This window comes from Vanessa cardui, chromosome 27, assembly GCF_905220365.1.
Source record: "Vanessa cardui chromosome 27, ilVanCard2.1, whole genome shotgun sequence".
NCBI classification, from domain to species: Eukaryota; Metazoa; Arthropoda; class Insecta; order Lepidoptera; family Nymphalidae; genus Vanessa; species Vanessa cardui.
The window spans coordinates 1,651,960-1,672,643 of record NC_061149.1 but is presented as its reverse complement, the minus strand read 5'-3'; the positions used below and the strand labels follow the sequence as shown (position 1 = coordinate 1,672,643).

At 36.8% G+C, this 20,684-nt stretch overlaps 1 protein-coding gene across 2 annotated transcripts in view; it reads right to left on the bottom strand.

Annotated features, from left to right (window-relative positions):
* The window catches only part of LOC124541016 (unconventional myosin-Va), a 70,921-nt gene that overhangs the window by 6,640 nt on the left and 43,597 nt on the right, over window positions 1-20,684 (bottom strand). The window contains exons 24-36 of one of the 2 annotated variants that reach the window (XM_047118789.1): window positions 19,926-20,034; window positions 19,224-19,364; window positions 18,393-18,472; window positions 12,846-12,875; window positions 11,674-11,780; window positions 11,008-11,115; window positions 5,950-6,049; window positions 4,924-5,041; window positions 3,840-3,974; window positions 2,881-3,085; window positions 2,182-2,327; window positions 1,321-1,535; window positions 171-320 (exon numbers count right to left, since the gene is read on the bottom strand). In XM_047118789.1, coding sequence (XP_046974745.1) covers window positions 171-320; window positions 1,321-1,535; window positions 2,182-2,327; window positions 2,881-3,085; window positions 3,840-3,974; window positions 4,924-5,041; window positions 5,950-6,049; window positions 11,008-11,115; window positions 11,674-11,780; window positions 12,846-12,875; window positions 18,393-18,472; window positions 19,224-19,364; window positions 19,926-20,034 — 1,644 coding nt within the window. The remainder of the gene's footprint in view (window positions 1-170; window positions 321-1,320; window positions 1,536-2,181; window positions 2,328-2,880; window positions 3,086-3,839; window positions 3,975-4,923; window positions 5,042-5,949; window positions 6,050-11,007; window positions 11,116-11,673; window positions 11,781-12,845; window positions 12,876-18,392; window positions 18,473-19,223; window positions 19,365-19,925; window positions 20,035-20,684) is intronic. The other variant, XM_047118790.1, reaches the window with a different exon arrangement.

The following is a 20,684-nucleotide window of genomic DNA, read 5'->3' as shown; positions in this document are numbered from 1 at the left end:
TATGGGTGGGTGTGACCACTTACTACCAGGTGGGACAATTGGCTAATAGACCTTGCCTATATAAAACAAGCTAGTATACCAATATGACAATCCCAGTATCAAGTTTTTATATAATGGACTATTATTTTAGCATTTTGTAAAAGTATTCGATAGCTAAGAAGTTCACTTACGCTCTTTTGACCGTACTCAGCGAGATGTTCCTTTATCCAGGTCTCCAGGTGGGAGATGTTGTACCTGATCTGCAGACCCTTGGCCCAGCAGCACAGGTCCTTACGCAACAGTAGCTGGTTCAAGCTGTATGCGCAGATGTAGTAGAACAACTGTAAAAAAATAGTTTGTACTGTTACCTATATCTGATGTTTTATTATTCAAAATAGAACCAATTATATAAGATTTTAAATGAACATGGTTATTTTTATTATTACAGTTATTTAATACGGGATATATGCCATGTTTTTTTTTATTTTTATTCAGTGGAAATCGATATTTCGACATTATCTACGAGTGTCGAGTGTACGAGACGGTTTTGTGAATGAGCATTATTTATTTTCGAAACATCGACTGAACTAAATAAAAGTGACTACGGCGCGTCAGATATTGTAGAAGAAAATAGTGTACCTAAAGATAGACACTCAATTCGATAACTTTCATAATCCAATGGGATGGCAATCTGGGTCGAAGAGAGTCAGGAGTTAAGAACGTATGTCGTATTGTCTACGAGTCAAGAGTAGCGCGAGAGCTGAGATGGCCCAGGCAAGCACCACTATATATATTTGCTAAATTTGTGTTTACAATTCATCTCGTGCTCGGCGGTGAAGGAAAGCATCGTGAGGAAACCTGCACGTGTCTAATTTCATCGAAGAAACTAACATTTCGAAGAATCTCCATGATATAAAGAAATCAATATATTGATTGTTGCTTCTTATATATTAAATGTATTAATAGAGTCGAGATGGCCCAGTGGTTAGAACGCGTACATCTTAACCGATGATTGCGGGTTCAAACCCAGGCAAGCACCGCTGATTCATTTGCTTAATTTGTCTTTATAATTCATCTCGTGCTCGGTGAAGGAAAACATCGTGAGGAAACCTGCACGTGTCTAATTTCATCGAAATTCAGCCACATGTGCATTCCAGCAACCCGCATTGGAGCAGCGTGGTGGAATATGTTCCGAACCTTCTCCTTAAAGGGAGAGGAGGCATTTAGCCCAGCAGTGGGAATTTACAGGCTGTTGTTGTTAACGTGTTAACTGTTGTTAATGTGTATTCCGCAACCCGCAGTGGAGCAGCGTGGTGGAATATGTTCCAAGCCGGGGCGCACCTGTCGGAAGAGGATGACGCGCAGGGGGGGGTCGACGGCGTGCGCGCGCAGCGTGTCGTGCGTGGCGCCCAGCTCGTGCTTGAGGCGCGCGGGGCCGGCCGACGCCGCCGCCGGCGCCGCGCGCGGGGGGCCCGACAGCCCGCTGATCTCCTCGTACTCCAGGATGGCCGGCATGATGAGCCGCTCCAGCTGCCGCTCCAGCAGCGTGATCAGACCTGCGCACGCGCACCCTCATCATCACACGTCTTTACATAGCTGTACCGAGTCATATGCAGCCCGCCTTACGAGATTGCCAGTATCTTTTCTAGTTCAGCTAATATTTTTACTAGAACTGGATACAACACAGAGGAAGACTCTGTCATCCAACCTTATCACAAGATGAGATTACAGGTTTGATTTGACTGTTTTCAAGAAAACGCCAATCGTGATATGCCTAACATTTTGTTAATAATGGAACATTTTGTCATGACCAAAGATTAAAAAGTTGGCTGCAACATCATTTTTTAAACTTTTTCCTTACTGCTGTACGGGGCGTTTAAGACCTCGTATGAAAACTAACATACTATCGGTAGTAAGAAGCTAAAACTCGATGTGATGTGATTCATGTTGTGTACGATAAAATTTTGTTTCTACAGTACGATACGTCATCAAAGAACAATCCCCGCCCCCTTAATTAAAGTAGGTACACGATCAATCTATTTCCAATAGGCATCATATCACTTTCCTATAATATATAAAATAGCCGTTACGCTCCGCACGACAGAGAAATCTGTGTTTCTTAGCTGTACCACAAGAGCCACATATACGAGGAGTTTTAGACGTCACTTTGCATTGAGCGTGTTAACTGATGGAATAACTCACCCTGGTATATGGAGATGGCCTGATCGCTCAGCACCTGTCTGTACTCCGAGAGGTCGAAGATCCTCAGGCTTTGCTGGTTCTGCCTGGGCGTGTTCTCAGCTTGGTACTTCACGTCCCCGCTGTATTGTCTCAGATTGTTTAACAATCTGCAAAACGAGTTCAAGTTTAAGTTATTTCCACACATAAGACAATTATTTATCAATCACTCACTGGTATCTAACTATATATATAACTTAAAGGTGACTGACTGACTGACTGATATGGTGATCTATCAACGCACAGCCCAAACCACTAGACGGATCGCGCTGAAATTTGGCATGCAGATAGATTTTATGACGTCATCGAGACAGCATCCGCTGAGAAAGAATTCTGATAAAATCCACCCTTAAGGTGATAAAATAGGGGATGAAAGTTTGTATAATTCTTCTTAGATTTTCGACTGATTGAACTGAAATTAAAGGTTGAAGCTACTATGATTCCACAAATCCCTCTCCGCCGAAATATATATATATAAGGTACTCCGAGAAAGGACGACTAAAGGCTACTATTTGCCTAAAACATGACAACCTAAACTCTAAAATGCGAGAGAAAACGCGGGCGACTAATAGTATCTATATAAGTTTCATTGAATCTTGGGGCGTCACCAATGGTTTGCATAGTCCATCGCTTAATCGTTAAGGGACGATCATTAGGGCTGACCTGAGCATGTTGGCGAGCCAGAGCGCGTAGTACTCGACGCTCTCAGCGCGGCGCTTGATGACCTTCTTGACGGCCGTGCGCGCCGCCTTGATGAGCTGATGCATTTTGGGCTCGTCGTCCACGTGGTCCGTGTGGCGCAGCATCATGAACAGGATGTAGGCCGGCAGACCGGGCAGCAGTGACGTGGCCACGCGGGGCTTCAGCTCTGCAACGAGCACGGCACTACTTCATCGTTCTGACCATATATTAACATTACAGCCTTTTTTCTCGCTGGAAAAACTAACGCTCTTCTCTCATGAAGTGGGGGGGGGTATGTGGGGCATGGCGGTGCCCAGGACGCCGAGTACGCTTCGGTACACCGGAATACCAACTAAAAAACCAGCGGTACCCTCGCAGGCTACTATGGCAGTAGTATGGTAGCCTGTGGCAAGTTGGTCTGGGTCTAACTATTATCCAACCAGCAAAATACTATATTTCTATTGTCTGTGGTTGTTTGAAGTTTAATTACAGGTACAAGACTTGAAAGTGTAGTACCTCCAGGAACCTTTTCCCTTGCTTGATAAGTTGATTTATCACTTTTTTTAATTAAATTCAACCATTTATTGAAACAAAGGATACCATATAAATTGAAAATGTTTTCTAGTTTAATTTATTACTAACTTGTTACTAACTAATATGGGTAAAAGAGCTAAATCATAAAACATGTTGGGCAACAATTTTCTAATATGATGTCACAAGTCAAAAATATAAGAAGGAGATGTGAAAATTATCCCGGAAAACTCTTCAAATAACCTTAATTTTCGGGCACCAAATTACCATACTAATAATAAACATAACAATTATGAAAGCGATCAACGTAAGTCAGTTTCCAACAAAATCATTCTTTGAGGAACAGTACGGTTAGAAAAAAAAATTCTTACTGTTTTTTTTTTTTGTAAATTTTATAAATGATATTGTACCTGTTATCAGTTTCTTTATAATGGTTCCTTCATCTTGCAACTTGTATTCAAACATCCCAAGGTACTCCCTTTCCTTCTTCCTCATGACCGGCGGTATTTCGAGCGCCGTTGACGTGTTTTGAGATACGATTGTCTCTGAAATCAAAATCAAAATAAACTTTATTCAAATGGGCTTTTACAAGCACTTTTGAATCGTCATTTAACAATTAAGTGAAGCTACCACCGGTTCGGAAAGTAGATTCTACCGAGAAGAACCGGCAAGAAACTCAGTAGTTACTCTTCTTCAACATTTAAAAAAACACAGTCATATTAGTTTACACAATTATTTAAATTATATCCTGCCTGGAAGTCAACAGGTATTAATTCCACGCTTTTTTATCATCTACAAAATCTTGTATCGAATAATACGCCTTTTTACCAATGTATTTTTTATAAAAGATTTGAATTTACGAGACGGCAAAGTTAAAAATATCTGCGGAATTTTATTATAGAAACGGATACCTTGCCCCAAGAAAGATTTATAGACTTTGCGGAGTCGGAAACTTGGCGTTATAAGCTTATCCTTACTTCTAGTGCACATACATACAATGATTATCACTTAAAGAAAATTAAAGACAATAAATATGAGAAAAATGTGATCAACAGGTAAGCACTAAAAATAGTAAAGTTGCCACACACACCAAGATTATTTACTACTAGCTGTGCCCATGACCTTGTACGCGTTTGAATTTAACAAAAAAAAAAAAAAAACATTATTGTAGCCTGAGTTTCTCCATATTATATCAGTTATCTGTCAGTAAAAATCCCGTCATAATCGGTCCAGCCCTTCCAGAGATTTGCCGGAATTTCAAACAGACAGACAGAAATTGTAAAAAATATTATTATAGTAAATCTACCGTATATACATATGCATTGAGTAAAAAAAAAGAGTATTTAATATTACAAACAGACACTCCAATTTTTTTATATGTATAGATAAAACAACCTTTTCATTATGACTTACATTGACATCCCATAGCTGCCCCCTCTATCCCATCATCGAGGTCTAGATAAACAGATGCATTTCATTCCAAAAGACACTCACCGTTCCCTTCCAAAATGTCCTGAACATCTTCAACGCCGGCCTCTTTTAACTTTCCAACGAGAAGTCTTATTTGGTTCTTGTATCTGCGACAGCTCTCGGAGAGTTTATCGACTCTTTCCTGAAAATCATGAATAGGTGTGTCATATGTGGCATAGTTTAGGAGATAGGAGTATCGCGCTATAACGACAATTTTTCATACAATTATTCGATATAATATATATGGATTTGATTTTTTTTTTACGCTATATCTTTGAGGACGAACATATGAGCCACCTGATGGTAAGTGGTCCGAACCGCTCATGGATATTGCCGCTGTTAGAAATACGAACCATTCCTCATATCACCAATGCGCCACTAACCTTGGGAACTAAGATGTTATGTTCCCTTGTGCCTCTAGTTGCTGTTTTCACTCTTCATACAAAACAATGATGAGTACTGCTGTTTGGCAGTAAAATGTCTGATGAGTCGGTGGTACCTACCCAGACGGGCTAGCAAAGCCCTACCACCAAGATTACATCAAGGATATCCTAGCCAAGGTTCAAAATTATGGTATCTTTCAGATAAAAGAGGATCCAAAGTACACTTTTTGGAATACAACTAGTGATGACAATGTAACATTTATATTATCGATTAAATTATTGTCAGTAAATAGTATCGATTAGCGATTTTTGCCTTACAAATTAGTAATTGTTTTGTTGACGGTTTCTCATTGTATGTGGATTACTACTTTACAATTTAGTAAGAAACCTGACGTTAAAAAAAATTTAAGACATGAGATTCCATAAAAAGCATCAAAGTTGTTTCGAAACTATTCGTTGTGTGAAGAGAAGGTTTCATACACCTTGACGGTTAATAATGCCTTCGATTATGCCCTAAAGGGTTTCTGAAGTATTTACCACGATCACGATTCTTTATGGACATAGTAAATAAAGATTAATAACTAATTTTCTAGGTCTCATCTTAGTAAGCTATATTTTCATTAGTTAAAGAGACTTATCTTGAAAAAAAAATTGTAATTGAAAATACCTGTATCGCAAGACTTTCAGAAGCAAGCCTTATGATTTCATTCTGGGCGTATTCCTGGGTCTTATTCTTGGGTTCTTGACTCAAATCTGCGCTCAGCAATCTTGAATAGATTTATTTATAATTAATATTAATGGAAGAGGAGGAAGTGTTATTATTTATATTATGAACAGTAAAAAGAGATGTTTATTTAGAACACGGCACAATTATAAGAAAGTATAAAAAAATAAATAAAAAGAACATGATAAGTTGGTGATGATTATATTGACAGAAGTGATGGTTACACTGACTGAGAAGTGATGGTTATAATGACAGAAGTGATGGTTACACTGACAGAAGTGATGGCTACACTGACAGAGAAGTGATGGTTAGACTGACAGAGAAGTGATTGTTACATGACAGAGAAGTGATGGTGATACTGACAGAGGTGATGGTTACACTGACAGAAGTGATAATTACACTGACAGAAGTGATGGTGACACTGACAGAGGTGATGGTTACACTGACAATTTGGTGATGATTATACTGACAGGTTTGATGGTTATATTGACAGATTAACCCATAAAAATACAATGCTAGTTAAAGTGTCCTAAATATTGGCACCTAGCTTTAGAGTTAGGTTCTAAGAACCCAACGCTGATTTTCCCTACCCTGATTGCCAAACAGCCAGTCTCTATGGGGCCTGCCCTTGACCGCTATCACAATTAAAGTTGAAGCGGCGTATGCTGATACGGAGACGCAGTTAATGTAGATACCTTTTCACTTTTGACATAAATAAACCAGCTTTTATTTTAAGATATTGATCGGGAAAACAGAGGGTTACATTTAAAACCTTAGCTGAAAAGTGGATGTGTGAGAGGAAACCAATTCTGTAATTCCTTAGCATACTCTCCAAATAACCGGATCCATGTATTATACAATGGTAGGTGATGATCACACTGACAGATGATGGTTATATTGTCACAAGATATGGGTTATGCTGGTATGTACGTGTTACAAAGGTACCTAAAGGATGCACTGGCAAGTAGCCGAAGGTAATACCAACGAAGGAGGTGATTATATTGATATTTATACGGTGAATGTCGATGAATATTTAGTAATATATAGTAGGTTACTGTTATACCGAACCGGTATTGAAGTCTACGTCATATCTCCATGACACTGGCAAGTTGGTGATGGTTATACTGACAGATTTGACGGTTACACTGACACGTTGATGGTGGTTATACTGACAGAGACGAGATGGTTACATTGGCACGTTGAAGATGGTTATACTGACAAGTTGCTGATGGTTATACTGACAGCTTTGAAGGCTACACTGACAAGCTGCGATGCATAACTAAAAGCCACTAAACCAAGAATTCCCTTAAAATTAATTTAAGCCTGCAATCTCGACCGCACCGTTCAACTCCATCGTGTCTTCTCCATCAACGCAACATTGGCGAAATAATCTGTGCTCTCTTGGCAATAATAAAAGCCATATATTAAAAAAAAAAAACCAAGACTTGAATTGACAAGCTGTGATGGTTATAATGACAGCTTTGACGGTTACACTGGCATGTAGGCGATGGTTACACTGACAGCTTTGACGGTTACGCTGACAAGTTTGTTATGGTTACACTGACAAGTTGGTGATGGTTATACTGACAGATTTGACGGCTACACTGACAAGTTGGTGATGGTTACACTGACAGATTTGACGGCTACACTGACAAGTTGGTGATGGTTACACTGACAGCTTTGACGGCTACACTGACAAGTTGGTGATGGTTACACTGACAGCTTTGATGGCTACACTGACAAGTTGGTGATGGTTACACTGACAAGTTGGTGATGGTTATACTGACAAGTTGGTGATGGTCATACTGATAAGTTGGTGATGCTTATACTGACAAGTTGGTGATGGTTATACTGACAGATTTGACGGCTACACTGACAAGTTGATAATGGTTATACTGACAGATTTGACGGCTACACTGGCAAGTTGGTGATGGTTATACTGACAGATTTGACGGCTACACTGACAAGTTGATAATGGTTATACTGACAGATTTGACGGCTACACTGACAAGTTGGTGATGGTTATACTGACAGATTTGACGGCTACACTGACAAGTTGATAATGGTTATACTGACAGATTTGACGGCTACTCTGACAAGTTGGTGATGGTTATACTGACAGATTTGACGGCTACACTGGCAAGTTGGTGATGGTTATACTGACAAGTTGGTGATGGTTATACTGACAAGTTGGTGATGGTTATACTGACAGATTTGACGGCTACACTAACAAGTTGGTGAGGGTTTTACTGACAGCTTTAACGGTTACACTGACGAGTTGGTGATGGTTATACTGACAGATTAAACGATAACACTGATATGTTGGCGATGGTTATACTGGCAAGCTGTGATGGTTATAATGACAGCTTTGACGGTTAAACTGGCATGTTGGCGATGGTTACACTGACAAGCTGTGGTGGTTATAATGACAGCTTTGACGGTTAAACTGGCATGTTGGCGATGGTTACACTGACAAGCTGTGATGGTTATAATGACAGCTTTGACGGTTAAACTGGCATGTTGGCGATGGTTATACTGACAAGCTGTGATGGTTATAATGACAGCTTTGACGGTTAAACTGGCATGTTGGTGATGGTTACACTGACAAGCTGTGGTGGTTATAATGACAGCTTTGACGGTTAAACTGGCATGTTGGTGATGGTTATACTGACAAGCTGTGATGGTTATAATGATAGCATTGACGGTTAAACTGGCATGTTGGCGATGGTTATACTGACAGATTTAACGGTTACACTGGCATGTTGGCGATGGTTACACTGACAAGCTGCGATGGTTATACTGACAGGTTTGACGGTTAAACTGGCATGTTGGCGATGGTTACACTGACAAGCTGTGATGGTTATACTGACAGGTTTGACGGTTAAACTGGCAAGTTGGCGATGGTTATACTGACAGGTTTGACGGTTACACTGGCAAGTTGGCGATGGTTACACTGACAAGCTGTGGTGGTTATAATGACAGCTTTGACGGTTAAACTGGCATGTTGGCGATGGTTACACTGATAAGCTGTGGTGGTTATAATGACAGCTTTGATGGTTAAACTGGCATGTTGGCGATGGTTACACTGACAAGCTGTGATGGTTATAATGACAGCTTTGACGGTTAAACTGGCATGTTGGTGATGGTCATACTGACAAGCTGTGGTGGTTATAATGACAGCTTTGACGGTTAAACTGGCATGTTGGCGATGGTTACACTGACAAGCTGTGGTGGTTATAATGACAGCTTTGACGGTTAAACTGGCATGTTGGCGATGGTTACACTGACAAGCTGTGATAGTTATAATGACAGCTTTGACGGTTAAACTGGCATGTTGGCGATGGTTATACTGACAAGCTGTGATGGTTATAATGACAGCTTTGACGGTTAAACTGGCATGTTGGCGATGGTTAAACTGACAAGCTGTGGTGGTTATAATGACAGCTTTGACGGTTAAACTGGCATGTTGGTGATGGTTATACTGACAAGCTGTGATGGTTATACTGACAGATTTGACGGTTACACTGGCATGTTGGCGATGGTTACACTGACAAGCTGTGATGGTTATACTGACAGGTTTGACGGTTACACTGGCAAGTTGGCGATGGTTACACTGACAAGCTGTGATGGTTATACTGACAGGTTTGACGGTTACACTGCCATGTTGGCGATGGTTACAATGATAAGTTGTGATGGTTATACTGACAAGTTGCTGATGGTTATACTGACAGCTTTGACGGTTACACTGCCATGTTGGCGATGGTTACACTGATAATTTGTGATGGTTATGGTGCCAGGTTTGACGGTTACACTGGCATGTTGGCGATGGTTACACTGATAAGTTGTGATGGTTATACTGACAAGTTGCTGATGGTTATACTGACAGCTTTGACGGTTACACTGCCATGTTGACGATGGTTACACTGACAAGTTGCTGATGGTTATACTGACAGCTTTGACGGTTACACTGCCATGTTGGCGATGGTTACACTGATAATTTGTGATGGTTATGGTGCCAGGTTTGACGGTTACACTGGCATGTTGGCGATGGTTACACTGATAAGTTGTGATGGTTATACTGACAAGTTGCTGATGATTATACTGACAGCTTTGACGGTTACACTGCCATGTTGACGATGGTTACACTGACAAGGTGTGATGGTTATGGTGACAGGTTTGACGGTTACACTGCCATGTTGACGATGGTTAAACTGACAAGGTGTGATGGTTATGGTGACAGGTTTGACGGTTACACTGCCATGTTGGCGATGGTTACTCTGATAAGTTGTGATGGTTATACTGACAAGTTGCTGATGGTTATACTGACAGCTTTGACGGTTACACTGCCATGTTGGCGATGGTTACACTGACAAGTTGTGATGGTTATGGTGACAGGTTTGACGGTTACACTGCCATGTTGGCGATGAAATTATATGTGTGTAATAAAAGTACATCTAATGCTCACATTAAATACCATTGATACACCAATACATCAATAGATACCTTTTATAATGTAATAGTAATACTTAGTAATACATTACATGCTTTAAAGCAATGTATTACTTATTTATTTGGATTTATATGTTACGAAGTTTATGAATTTGATTTGGTTATTTCAATTTAATTAAGTTTACTTTTTAAACATATGTTTATTTATTTCTAAATCGTTTTAAGTACATACATTTCCTAACAGTCAGTTAAGTTAACAAGTGCAATTAAAGCTATGGCAAATTAAATGGAGAACACATTGAATATTCCCATAGTGACGTTAACGAAAATGTTGTCATTGTGAAAAAATGTTTTTAAAGAGTTGCCAGGTAAGTTAAAACTTTCCCAATATCTTCTAAAATTCGGTGTTAATTTCGTTATATCTTCGGAACTGGAAAAGAACAATGTATAATGTGTTCGTTGATTTTCGTTTAAGCGAATTTATAGGGTGTTTAATTCGTGCATTTGATTTTCAACCTTACGTGCCAGAACATAGAACATTAAATGACTTACTTTTGGTATTTCTCGTTTTCATCTCGAAGTCGATCCATTTCCTGTTTCACCTTCGATATGTGCTCCGCATAGAACTTCTTCTCAGCTGATAGTTCTTCTTGGAGTTGTCTGTAATAAAGTAAAAGTAAAATAGCAGCCTGTAAATTTATTACTGCTAGGATAAGGCCTCCTCTTCCATTAAGGATAGGGCTTGGAACATATTCAACCACACTGTTCCAATTCTGGTTGGTGGAATGCACATGTGGCAGAATTTCGATGAAATTAGACACATGCAGGTTGTTTTCCTTCACCGCCGAGCATGAGATGAATTATAAACACAAATTAAGCACATGAATATTCAGCGGTGCTAGCCTGGGTTTGAACCCGCAATCATCGGTTAAGATGCACGCATTCTAACCACTGGGCCATCTCAGCTCTTGTCTGTAATGATTTGTCATTATTTACAGTCGGGGTAAGAAAAGGTTCGTCACCTTAAGATCTATTTTCGTATGCTCAGTATGAGCACTGATATAATCTGCTTCACCGATCGAGAGTGACATATTGCGTCGTAGTGATTTGATGTTTAGATTCAAAAGGCACTAAGAGCTTAAGACTTGATAAAGGAATTAATTTGAAAACTGACGAAGGTTTTCCAACTTTGAATGTACATTAGTAAAGATGACATACCTATTGATTCCTTTCTGTGCTTCGTAAGCCGTCGCCAGTTCGCCATCTTCATTTATGATATCAACATCGGAGCCGTAGTTGCTTGCAAGCGACTTCAGATTCACCGTCTGTTGTAATAAAGTTCAAATTACAATGATATTTTGTCGAATTTTATACTAATTATACAAATAAAATAAAAAACATATACCATGCAACGTCAGCAAAAGAAAGCGATGGAGAAAAAATAAATAAAATTAATTAAAATATATAAACAATACAAAAAATATCGCAAAATAAATACAGAAATAAAAATCCGAAAAATTCGTATATCGATATTAAACTCTCTGATTGGCTTGTCTGGCAGAGATGGCTAATTCGCCATAAGTCCGCCCGTTGTACAACACTTTTAATCTACGGTCCTTTTTTTATATTCTATTTGACGTTTTTGTACAATGTACAATAAAGTATAATTCACTCATTCATTAAACTATAAAATTCAATGACATGACAGTTCAACGGGTTCATATTTGACGTTAACGCGTGCGTTCGGAAAGTGAGTTCCAAATAATAATAACCGTATGGAATATATATAGAATATAATAGAGTTATATTTCTTTACTTTTATCTTTTTTACTCGAGCGAATACGAGTTTCTTATCTATTTTTTTATATTTTATTCTTTTAAATTGCTGTCTAAATATATATAGAAATAAAAAATAAGATATCAATAGTACTATACTATTACAACCAACAAGTATAGTGGAATCTGGCCGATATGCGAACAGAAGTTCCGCTTCGGCTAAAACAGGCCGAAATTTCGGTCGAAAACAAAAGACACCGAAATTAAACGAACGCTTAAACGAGATTACAATAGATAAGTAAATCAAAACAGGTTAATACGCGCATTAGTTTAGCTAGATATATATATATTTTATTACTTAATTCAATCTTAACATGACTATTTTAAATTTAAAAAAAATGTCCTAGGATTAATAATCTTCAGCCTCGGCGTCGGCCAAAAATCGACTTTCGATCGGACAATAATTATTTACATAAAAGCTTTTATACTACGTTTAACAAAAGCTTGTAAAATAATATTCACACCTGAAACTAAACAACTAAATTTCAAAAAATAATGTTTAAATAACTAAAATTAAAAAAGCCCTATGTGATACTTATTACTCAATTACTTACGACGCTCTTCAAGGCTTGGAACCATGGTTTCTGCGATAACATTCAATATATATTTTAGTGTATTATAAATAGAACTATACTTACACACACAAACCAACAACCCTCATGTTTACTCGTGGGTTGAATTAAAAATAAGCCTATGTACTTCCATGGGAATCACACTATCTCCATACCAAATTACATCAAAATCGGTCCAGCAGTTTAAATTTAAAGTGGTAAAAAACATTACTTTCAGATTGATAATATTAGTATAGATGGTTAACCCGTAGGGTTCAGTGGATAGAATATGTGTATTAAAAGTCGCGGGTTCAAATACAGACTAGTGAATTTTAACGTGCATACATGTATTAATGATGTAAGGTTTATAAACAGTCATCTCTTTCTTAATAATGAAAGGCAACATCAAGAAGAATGCTTAATATGTCTGTTGCAAGCACTAATATCAGCGTGGTGGAATAAATTCCTAATCGAATTTAAAAGAGGAGGCAATTTCCCACCAGTGGGATGTGTAAAGGCTTTCTACACAAGTGGGTCGCACGCGGAAAGTTGCGTTTTCAAAAGGTTTTTAGGTGTTTTTAAACCTAAAACGGGTTTAGTTTCGATATAATTTAATAGAAACTGATAAAACCTTTTTTAAATGAAATGTCAAACACATAAGTTCTCCATAACAGGCCAGTGATTTTTCCGCTCTCTAAAATTAATTATTTTTTAATTTGTAATAATATAATAAACTGCTATCAAGAATCTTCTAACGGTAATCTTATGATTGATCTTATGCTCTTAATATATACCTAAGATTTACCATCATATATATAAATATTAATGTTTAATAACAACCAGTAAAGTCCAAGATATATATTGACAGACACTGTTTTTTATGGTATATTTTGGCGGAAGAGCATATGGGTCACCTGATGGCAAGTGGTTACCATCACCCACAGACAATGAAGCTGTAAGAGATATTAACTATTCCTTACATCGTCAATGTGCCACCAACCTTGGGAACTAAGATGTTATGTCCCTTGTGCCTGTAGTTGCACTGGCTCACTCACCCTTTAAACCGGAACACAACAATACTGAGTACTGTTGTTTCTCTGTAGAATAACTGATGAGTGGGTGGTACCTACCCAGACGGGCTTGCACAAAGCCCTACCACCAAGTGATACGACTGTTATAAATATGAGATACATAATACATTAGTATGTATTATGTATAACCCTTATCTGTAAATCTAATCATACCCGACGCTACTACTTTCTTTTTAAAAGGCAACAAAAATCCTATATACCTTCTTATCCCGAATATGGAATAAACTCCTTCTATTGGGAAGGTCTTTGAAGAGAGTCTTCACAAAAATACCCTCTGGAGGTGCCGTTATTTTTTTCATCATTCACATTTCACTTATATTATTATTTTTAATGAATATTTATGCAACACTTAAAATATTATTAACTAAACAGAATTATGTTTAATAAATGTTCTTAAAAACATTTCACATCTGTGTTAACACAAAACTAATATTTAATATTTTTTTCTAAAGAAATGTTTAGTTTGTACGATAAAGAATTACACATACATAAATGTGTATAAATATAAATGATGATAAACAATTGCTGTCTGTTTGTTCCTCATAAATAAAAGAACTTGATTGAAGAACGAAATATATATGTATGAATTATATTTAAGAAAGTTTTGTGGATCCAAAAGTAGTAGTTCTAGAAACAGAACCTAATTTATTCTCAAGAAGTTTTTTCCACAGACTTCATACAAAACGAGACAGACTTTAAATTGCTCACTGCTGGGATAAGGTCTCCTCTCCCTTTTACATATTTTTGATTAAGAATATTTTCATATGAAAAAACTATGAACACCTATTCAAAATCAATCAATCAAAAATCAAAATAAACTTTATTCAAGTGGGCTTTTACAAGCACTTTTGAATCGACATTTAACAATTAAGTGAAGCTACCACCGGTTCGGAAAGTAGATTCTACCGAGAAGAACTGGCAAGAAACTCAGTAGTTACTCTTTTTCAACATTTAAAAAAAATACAGTCATGTTAGTTAATACAATTGTTTAAATTAATGTATCCTGCCTGGAAGTCAACAGGTATAACTATAACAGGTCGCAGGTTCGGTTAAAATTTATTTTATTGTATATTTTTTATTTATTTACAATTCTGTGAATTTACTACTGCAAAATATTCACGAGTAACGCTTGAGAAATATATATATCTTAATCATAGCAAACCGTATCTCATATCGAGATAAGTCATAGATAAAAGAATAAACTGTACGTTTCGTAAAGCTACTCCGAGACATTCGTACAAATAATAGTTTAAAAAAACTATATTAATTAAATTAAATGTATCTATATATATATATATATATATATAATAAAATTGAAGTGTCTATTGTAATATTAAAATAACCCTTTTTACTCAATGCACATGTGTATATGGTACATATATCAAAATAACATTTTTTACAATTTTTGTCTGTCTGTCTCTTTGTTCCGGCTAATCTCTGGAAGGGCTGGACCGATTTTGACGGGACCTTCACTGGCAGATAACTGATATAATAACGAGTAACTTAGGCTAAAATATTTTTTTTTGGTAAACTTAAATTCAAACGCGTACAAGGTCGCGGGCACAGCTAGTTCTTCATAAAAATGTTTTATTTCTTTCGAGAAGTTTTTTACTGTTATTTAGCTACCTACCTACTGTACTCTCCTATCTAAACATACTTTTATTAATATATTATTGTTATTTAATGTATTATTACAGCACCACCATTTTCTTCATGCAAATACATATTTTCGTCAAATCATTTCAATGTATTAAACAGCTGTGTTTTAACAGTGTTGATAAAAATAATAACTAAAGGCATACATGTTATTGTAAATTGAACTCATTTCTAATTAAGTCTCAAATATTAGTGTATGATATTTAATACTTCTTTTGTAAAATATTATTAAATTTGGAAATATATAAATAAATACAAGACATCACATACATTACTCAGATCCCATTGTAAGTAGCTAAAGCACTTGTGTTGTGTTGTTGACGGCATCACAAACACCCAGACCCAAGACAACATAGAAAACTGTTGGTAATCTATATCGAACCCGGGACCGTAGCGTACCAAAGAAAACCGGTGTACACAACACTCGACCACAGAGGTCATCAAATGCAATTGTACTTCTATATAATAATAATAATTTTAAAAAGTAGTAACTAATATAATTATTAATTTAACTCTGAGACAGACATGTTGAAAACTATATATTACTTACAAATGAATACAATAACTTTGCTAAAATTTACTCTTTCACATGTCTGGAACCTGCTTTGTTTTATAAAAATATTATCTCTACAAACTTGTCTTACATTAAAGCGTGTCATTTCAATGCCGACATGTTTGTTTTAGTGTTAAGAAACAAACATAATAATATTATTAACCTGCCTAAAAAGGAGGCTGGTATGTATATAATTGTTAACTTCCTGAAAGGATATATTATGTACATATATATAATTGTATTTACCTAACAGAAATTTGTACTTTTTATGTTGTGAAAAAGAAAATACTGAGTTTCTTGTCGGTTCTTGGTAAAATCTAAATTGTGGAGCGGTGGTAACTTCGCATAATATAGTTTTGATAATTCAAAAGGAAAAGCTTTGTTGAATAAAGTATATTTTGTATGTCATTAAAATAAAAGAAAGTGTATTACTGAAATCTAGGAAACTAACATTTTTAGTTAAATTGTAAATACTGAAAGTCCATTTTGCCTGATTACGATATTGAATTATAAATATTTTGAGATTTAATTGACGTGATATTATAGGGCGAGATTTATTTATTTAATTACAAATTATAAGTTTCATTAATTGCAAAGTACATACTTCCATGCTGTACTTGTAGGTATAACAGATATTGTGTTTTAATTTGAAAGGTAAGTGAGCCCTTGCAACAAGCACAGGTGACATTAGACCTTAGTTAAGATTGGTGGCACATTGGCGTTATAAGGAATCTATACCTCTATACTAGTATTATAAATGTTGTAACTCTCTATCTGGCTGTCGGTCTTTCACAACTAAACCGCTGAACTGAATTTGATGAAATTTGGTATGAAGCTTATTTTAACTCCAGGGAAGGACATAGGTTACTATTTTGCCTACCACACGACAAATAACCTATTAAAATGTGAGCGAAGCCGCCGGCTACAAATAGTGTTTTATTTTTGTCACCAGCCCATTGGCTCGCTATATCATGAAAAAAATCCATTTTAAACTTGAGCGAATGCTGGACATTTTTCACATACGATGTGTCCACATAAAAATATAACTTCAAGCATTATTGTATACTGTATACCATATTGAAGTCGTTTACTGTCTATTTCGAGCACGAAAGGACGTAAGTCAAATAACAATTTGACAGCAAATTGATGCGATGTCATTATAAATATGAATAAATATGAGACAACATCACATTACATTACTCTGATCCCAATGTAAGTAGCTAAAGCACTTGTGTTATGGAAGATCAGAAGTAACGACGGTACCACAAACAGACCCGAGACATAATAGAAAACTAATGATAATCTACATTGACTCGATCGGGAATCGAACCCGGAACCTCAGAGTGGCGTACCCATGCAAACCGGTGTACACACCACTCGACCACGGAGGTCGTCAAATCTTTAGTCGAGAGCTTAATTAGTCTATGATATTCACTTTGGATTTGGAAGACAATTGCATGTTGCCGAGATGAGAATGCTGAGAGGAATGTGTGGTGTTACGCGAATGAATAGAGTAAGGAATGAGTACATAAGAGGAAGTTTGAAAGTGACACCGATAGCCGAGAAGTTATGTGGAAGGCGACTATCATGGTATGGGCGTGTAATGCGGAGGAATGAGGAACACATTGTGAGGAAGGCCTTGAGCATGGATGTGGATGGATATAGAGTTAGAGGACGACCAAGGAAACGATGGATGGATTGTGTGAAAGACGATATGGTTAGTAAGAAAGTTACTTGTGAGATGACGTCTGACAGAGAAGTATGGAAGGAGAAGACATGCTGCGCCGACCCCAAATAAAATTGGGATAAGGGCAGGAGGATGATGATTAACTTTGGATTTGACGCCAAAAAATGGCGCTTTGTTATCGTCGACACTGTTATTTGAACTTTGCGAGTACAATTGAAGTAGTTGAGTGTAATGTATTATATTATAGACAAAGATATTTTAATCGAAACATTTTAGTATGGCACTATATAGAAGAGATTGATACTTTCGATCAGAATAAACATAGACTATATATAGGCTTTTGTTGAGTGAATATAACTGTGAATAAAAAAATAGTAAAACGAAAACAGCGCATTATTGAAGTACTGACTGATTATAATACAGTTACTTAGTTACCTTGACATATAAGATTGTTTCAATTCCTCTGAAGCCACAAAAATAGCTAATCATCAAATATTAGTACAGAAATAGTTCATTTAATATCTGCTTTGGAGTCAAGTTGGTAACAATAGTTTGGAACTAACCTGGTGTGTTAGGACATTCTTCAATTGGATACATTCGTCGCGACGCCGATCCAACTCCTCCTGCATGGCGCTTAGTTGTTCTGAAATTAATTAATTAATTATAAATAATTGCCTACGAATATAATAAAAGTCGACCGTAATGGTTTAGTAAGTGCAATGCAATTTGGATACAACAACAACAGCCTGTAAATATCCCACTGCTGGGCTAAGGCCCAAGGAGAGTGTTTGGAACATATTCCACCACGCTGTTCCAATGCAGCTTGGTGGAATACACATGTGGCAGAATTTTAATGAAATTAGACACATGCAGGTTTGTTCACGATGTTTACCTTCACCGCCGAGCATGAGATGAATTTAAACACAAATTAAGCACATGAATAATAAAAATATTATTATTCACTTATTATCAATGATGTTCTAGTAAACAGATATGTTATAAACGCGCAAAAAGTGAAGACTAGAAAACGTCCTAATTGGGACGTTTGCCTTTAGTCTTATTACGTAGTAATACGTTATAATACATCATAATTACGTAGTAATACGTTTTGCGTAATTAAAACATCTGGTTATCAAGCTATCCTTTTTACTTGTAACGAAATGTAAAATAAACAGTACCCGACGCGGCACACTTTTTTCTAACATAACTGTTTATTAGAATACCATTGCTTATTATTCATAAAATTTTATTTTATAAAATAATAAGTGGTGCTCCCTGGGTTTGAGACCGTAACCATCGGTTAAGATGCAAGCGTTCTAACCACTGGACAACCTCGGAGTTTGGATAACCCTAATGATTGTCCTCTGCGGTAGGGATTGGTACTGAGTCCTCACCGACTATCTCGCGCGAGGTCTGCGACGTGTCAGCAGAGCGCAGCCTCTCCAAGTGTTCCCGTAACTTTTTGTTCTCAATCTCCAACTCCTCGACCCTGAACCTGTCGGTGTCCGGGTTTGAGGGCGGTGACGTCATACGATCTGAAATATTAATTTATATCATTTAAATATACTGATGTTATCGAAAGAGGAATCTTGGAGTTCGTTCCTTAGTCAAAGCTTCATTTTGTACATTACAGAGGGGGGGGGGGGGGGTAAGTGTGGCTTGTATTTGTAATTTACCAACACTAAGTTAATACAAAAATAAAAAAATTAAATAAAATTAAATAGAATAAAAATAAAGTATGAAATAAATAACTGATGATCAAACTGTTTTTGTTACTCTGTGTCTATGAGTTTGCATTTCTTATCGCTGTTTTGTACACAATTATTGTTGCTTTGAGGGTATGTTTTAAATTTCTTGTTTAAAGCAAAATTTATTATATGTTAAACTAGTGATACATTTATTATGATTGTCGAAGTTATAATTTAAAAAATGTTTATAGTCATAAATTTCTCAAGTAAGTGAAATGTAATTTCTTTTGAGAAATAAAGTATCTTTAACCATACTTAATTTGTATCACATCTTCCAATTAAGCGACATTGTTCACATAAATAAAAATGGTAATGCGAGCGAAAGAGAAAGGTATACATCCGTCTTACTCATAAGCCTCTCCTCCAGGTCGGCGGCGCGCTTGGCGGTTCGGGACAGCTCGCTCTGCAGCACGGATATCCTGTTCTGCATGCGGAGGACCAGACCGGCGTCTGCCATCTGTGGACGAAGATTCATCTGATCAATATTATCTCAGTGACTTTTTATAGTAGATCCTTCTCAGGTATGCGGTGTTACTTTACGAACTCATGGCAGATATACGCCTTTTTATATAGACTTAGGACCATATCAATACATTGTAGTAGAGCTTGGTAGTGAATCCAAAAAATATTGAATGTTCAATATTTTAAGGCAGCTAGAAGAAAGTTACTTTTTTAAATAACCAGAAACAATTATTTTAGTATTCACAATGATTGGTCAATCAGTTTTGTATTGGAATCAGCCTTGGTCCAGTAATCTTGATTCAAAAAATATTATTTTAATGTTTATAGATTAATTTTAAGTGTTTGTTAATTGTAGCTGATTATATATCTTGGTAGTTTATTATACATGGGTATATCATTATCCAAAGAAAGCTGGGATACAAGTTTGTTAAGTTATATTATTGAAGCATTATAATAATGCCATGCCAATTCGTGGATATTGTACTGGGTTGAGGCTATTTGTGTTAGTTGTCTTGGTAAAATAATCTACAAGCACAATCTTTTTTAAGGGGGGATGACTAGGTATGCTGGTTATCAAATAAGTAGGGTAAGGGGCTGAAGAGGCAACAGGTTTTCTGCAACGTAAGCAAGGGGAAAGATGGGGTA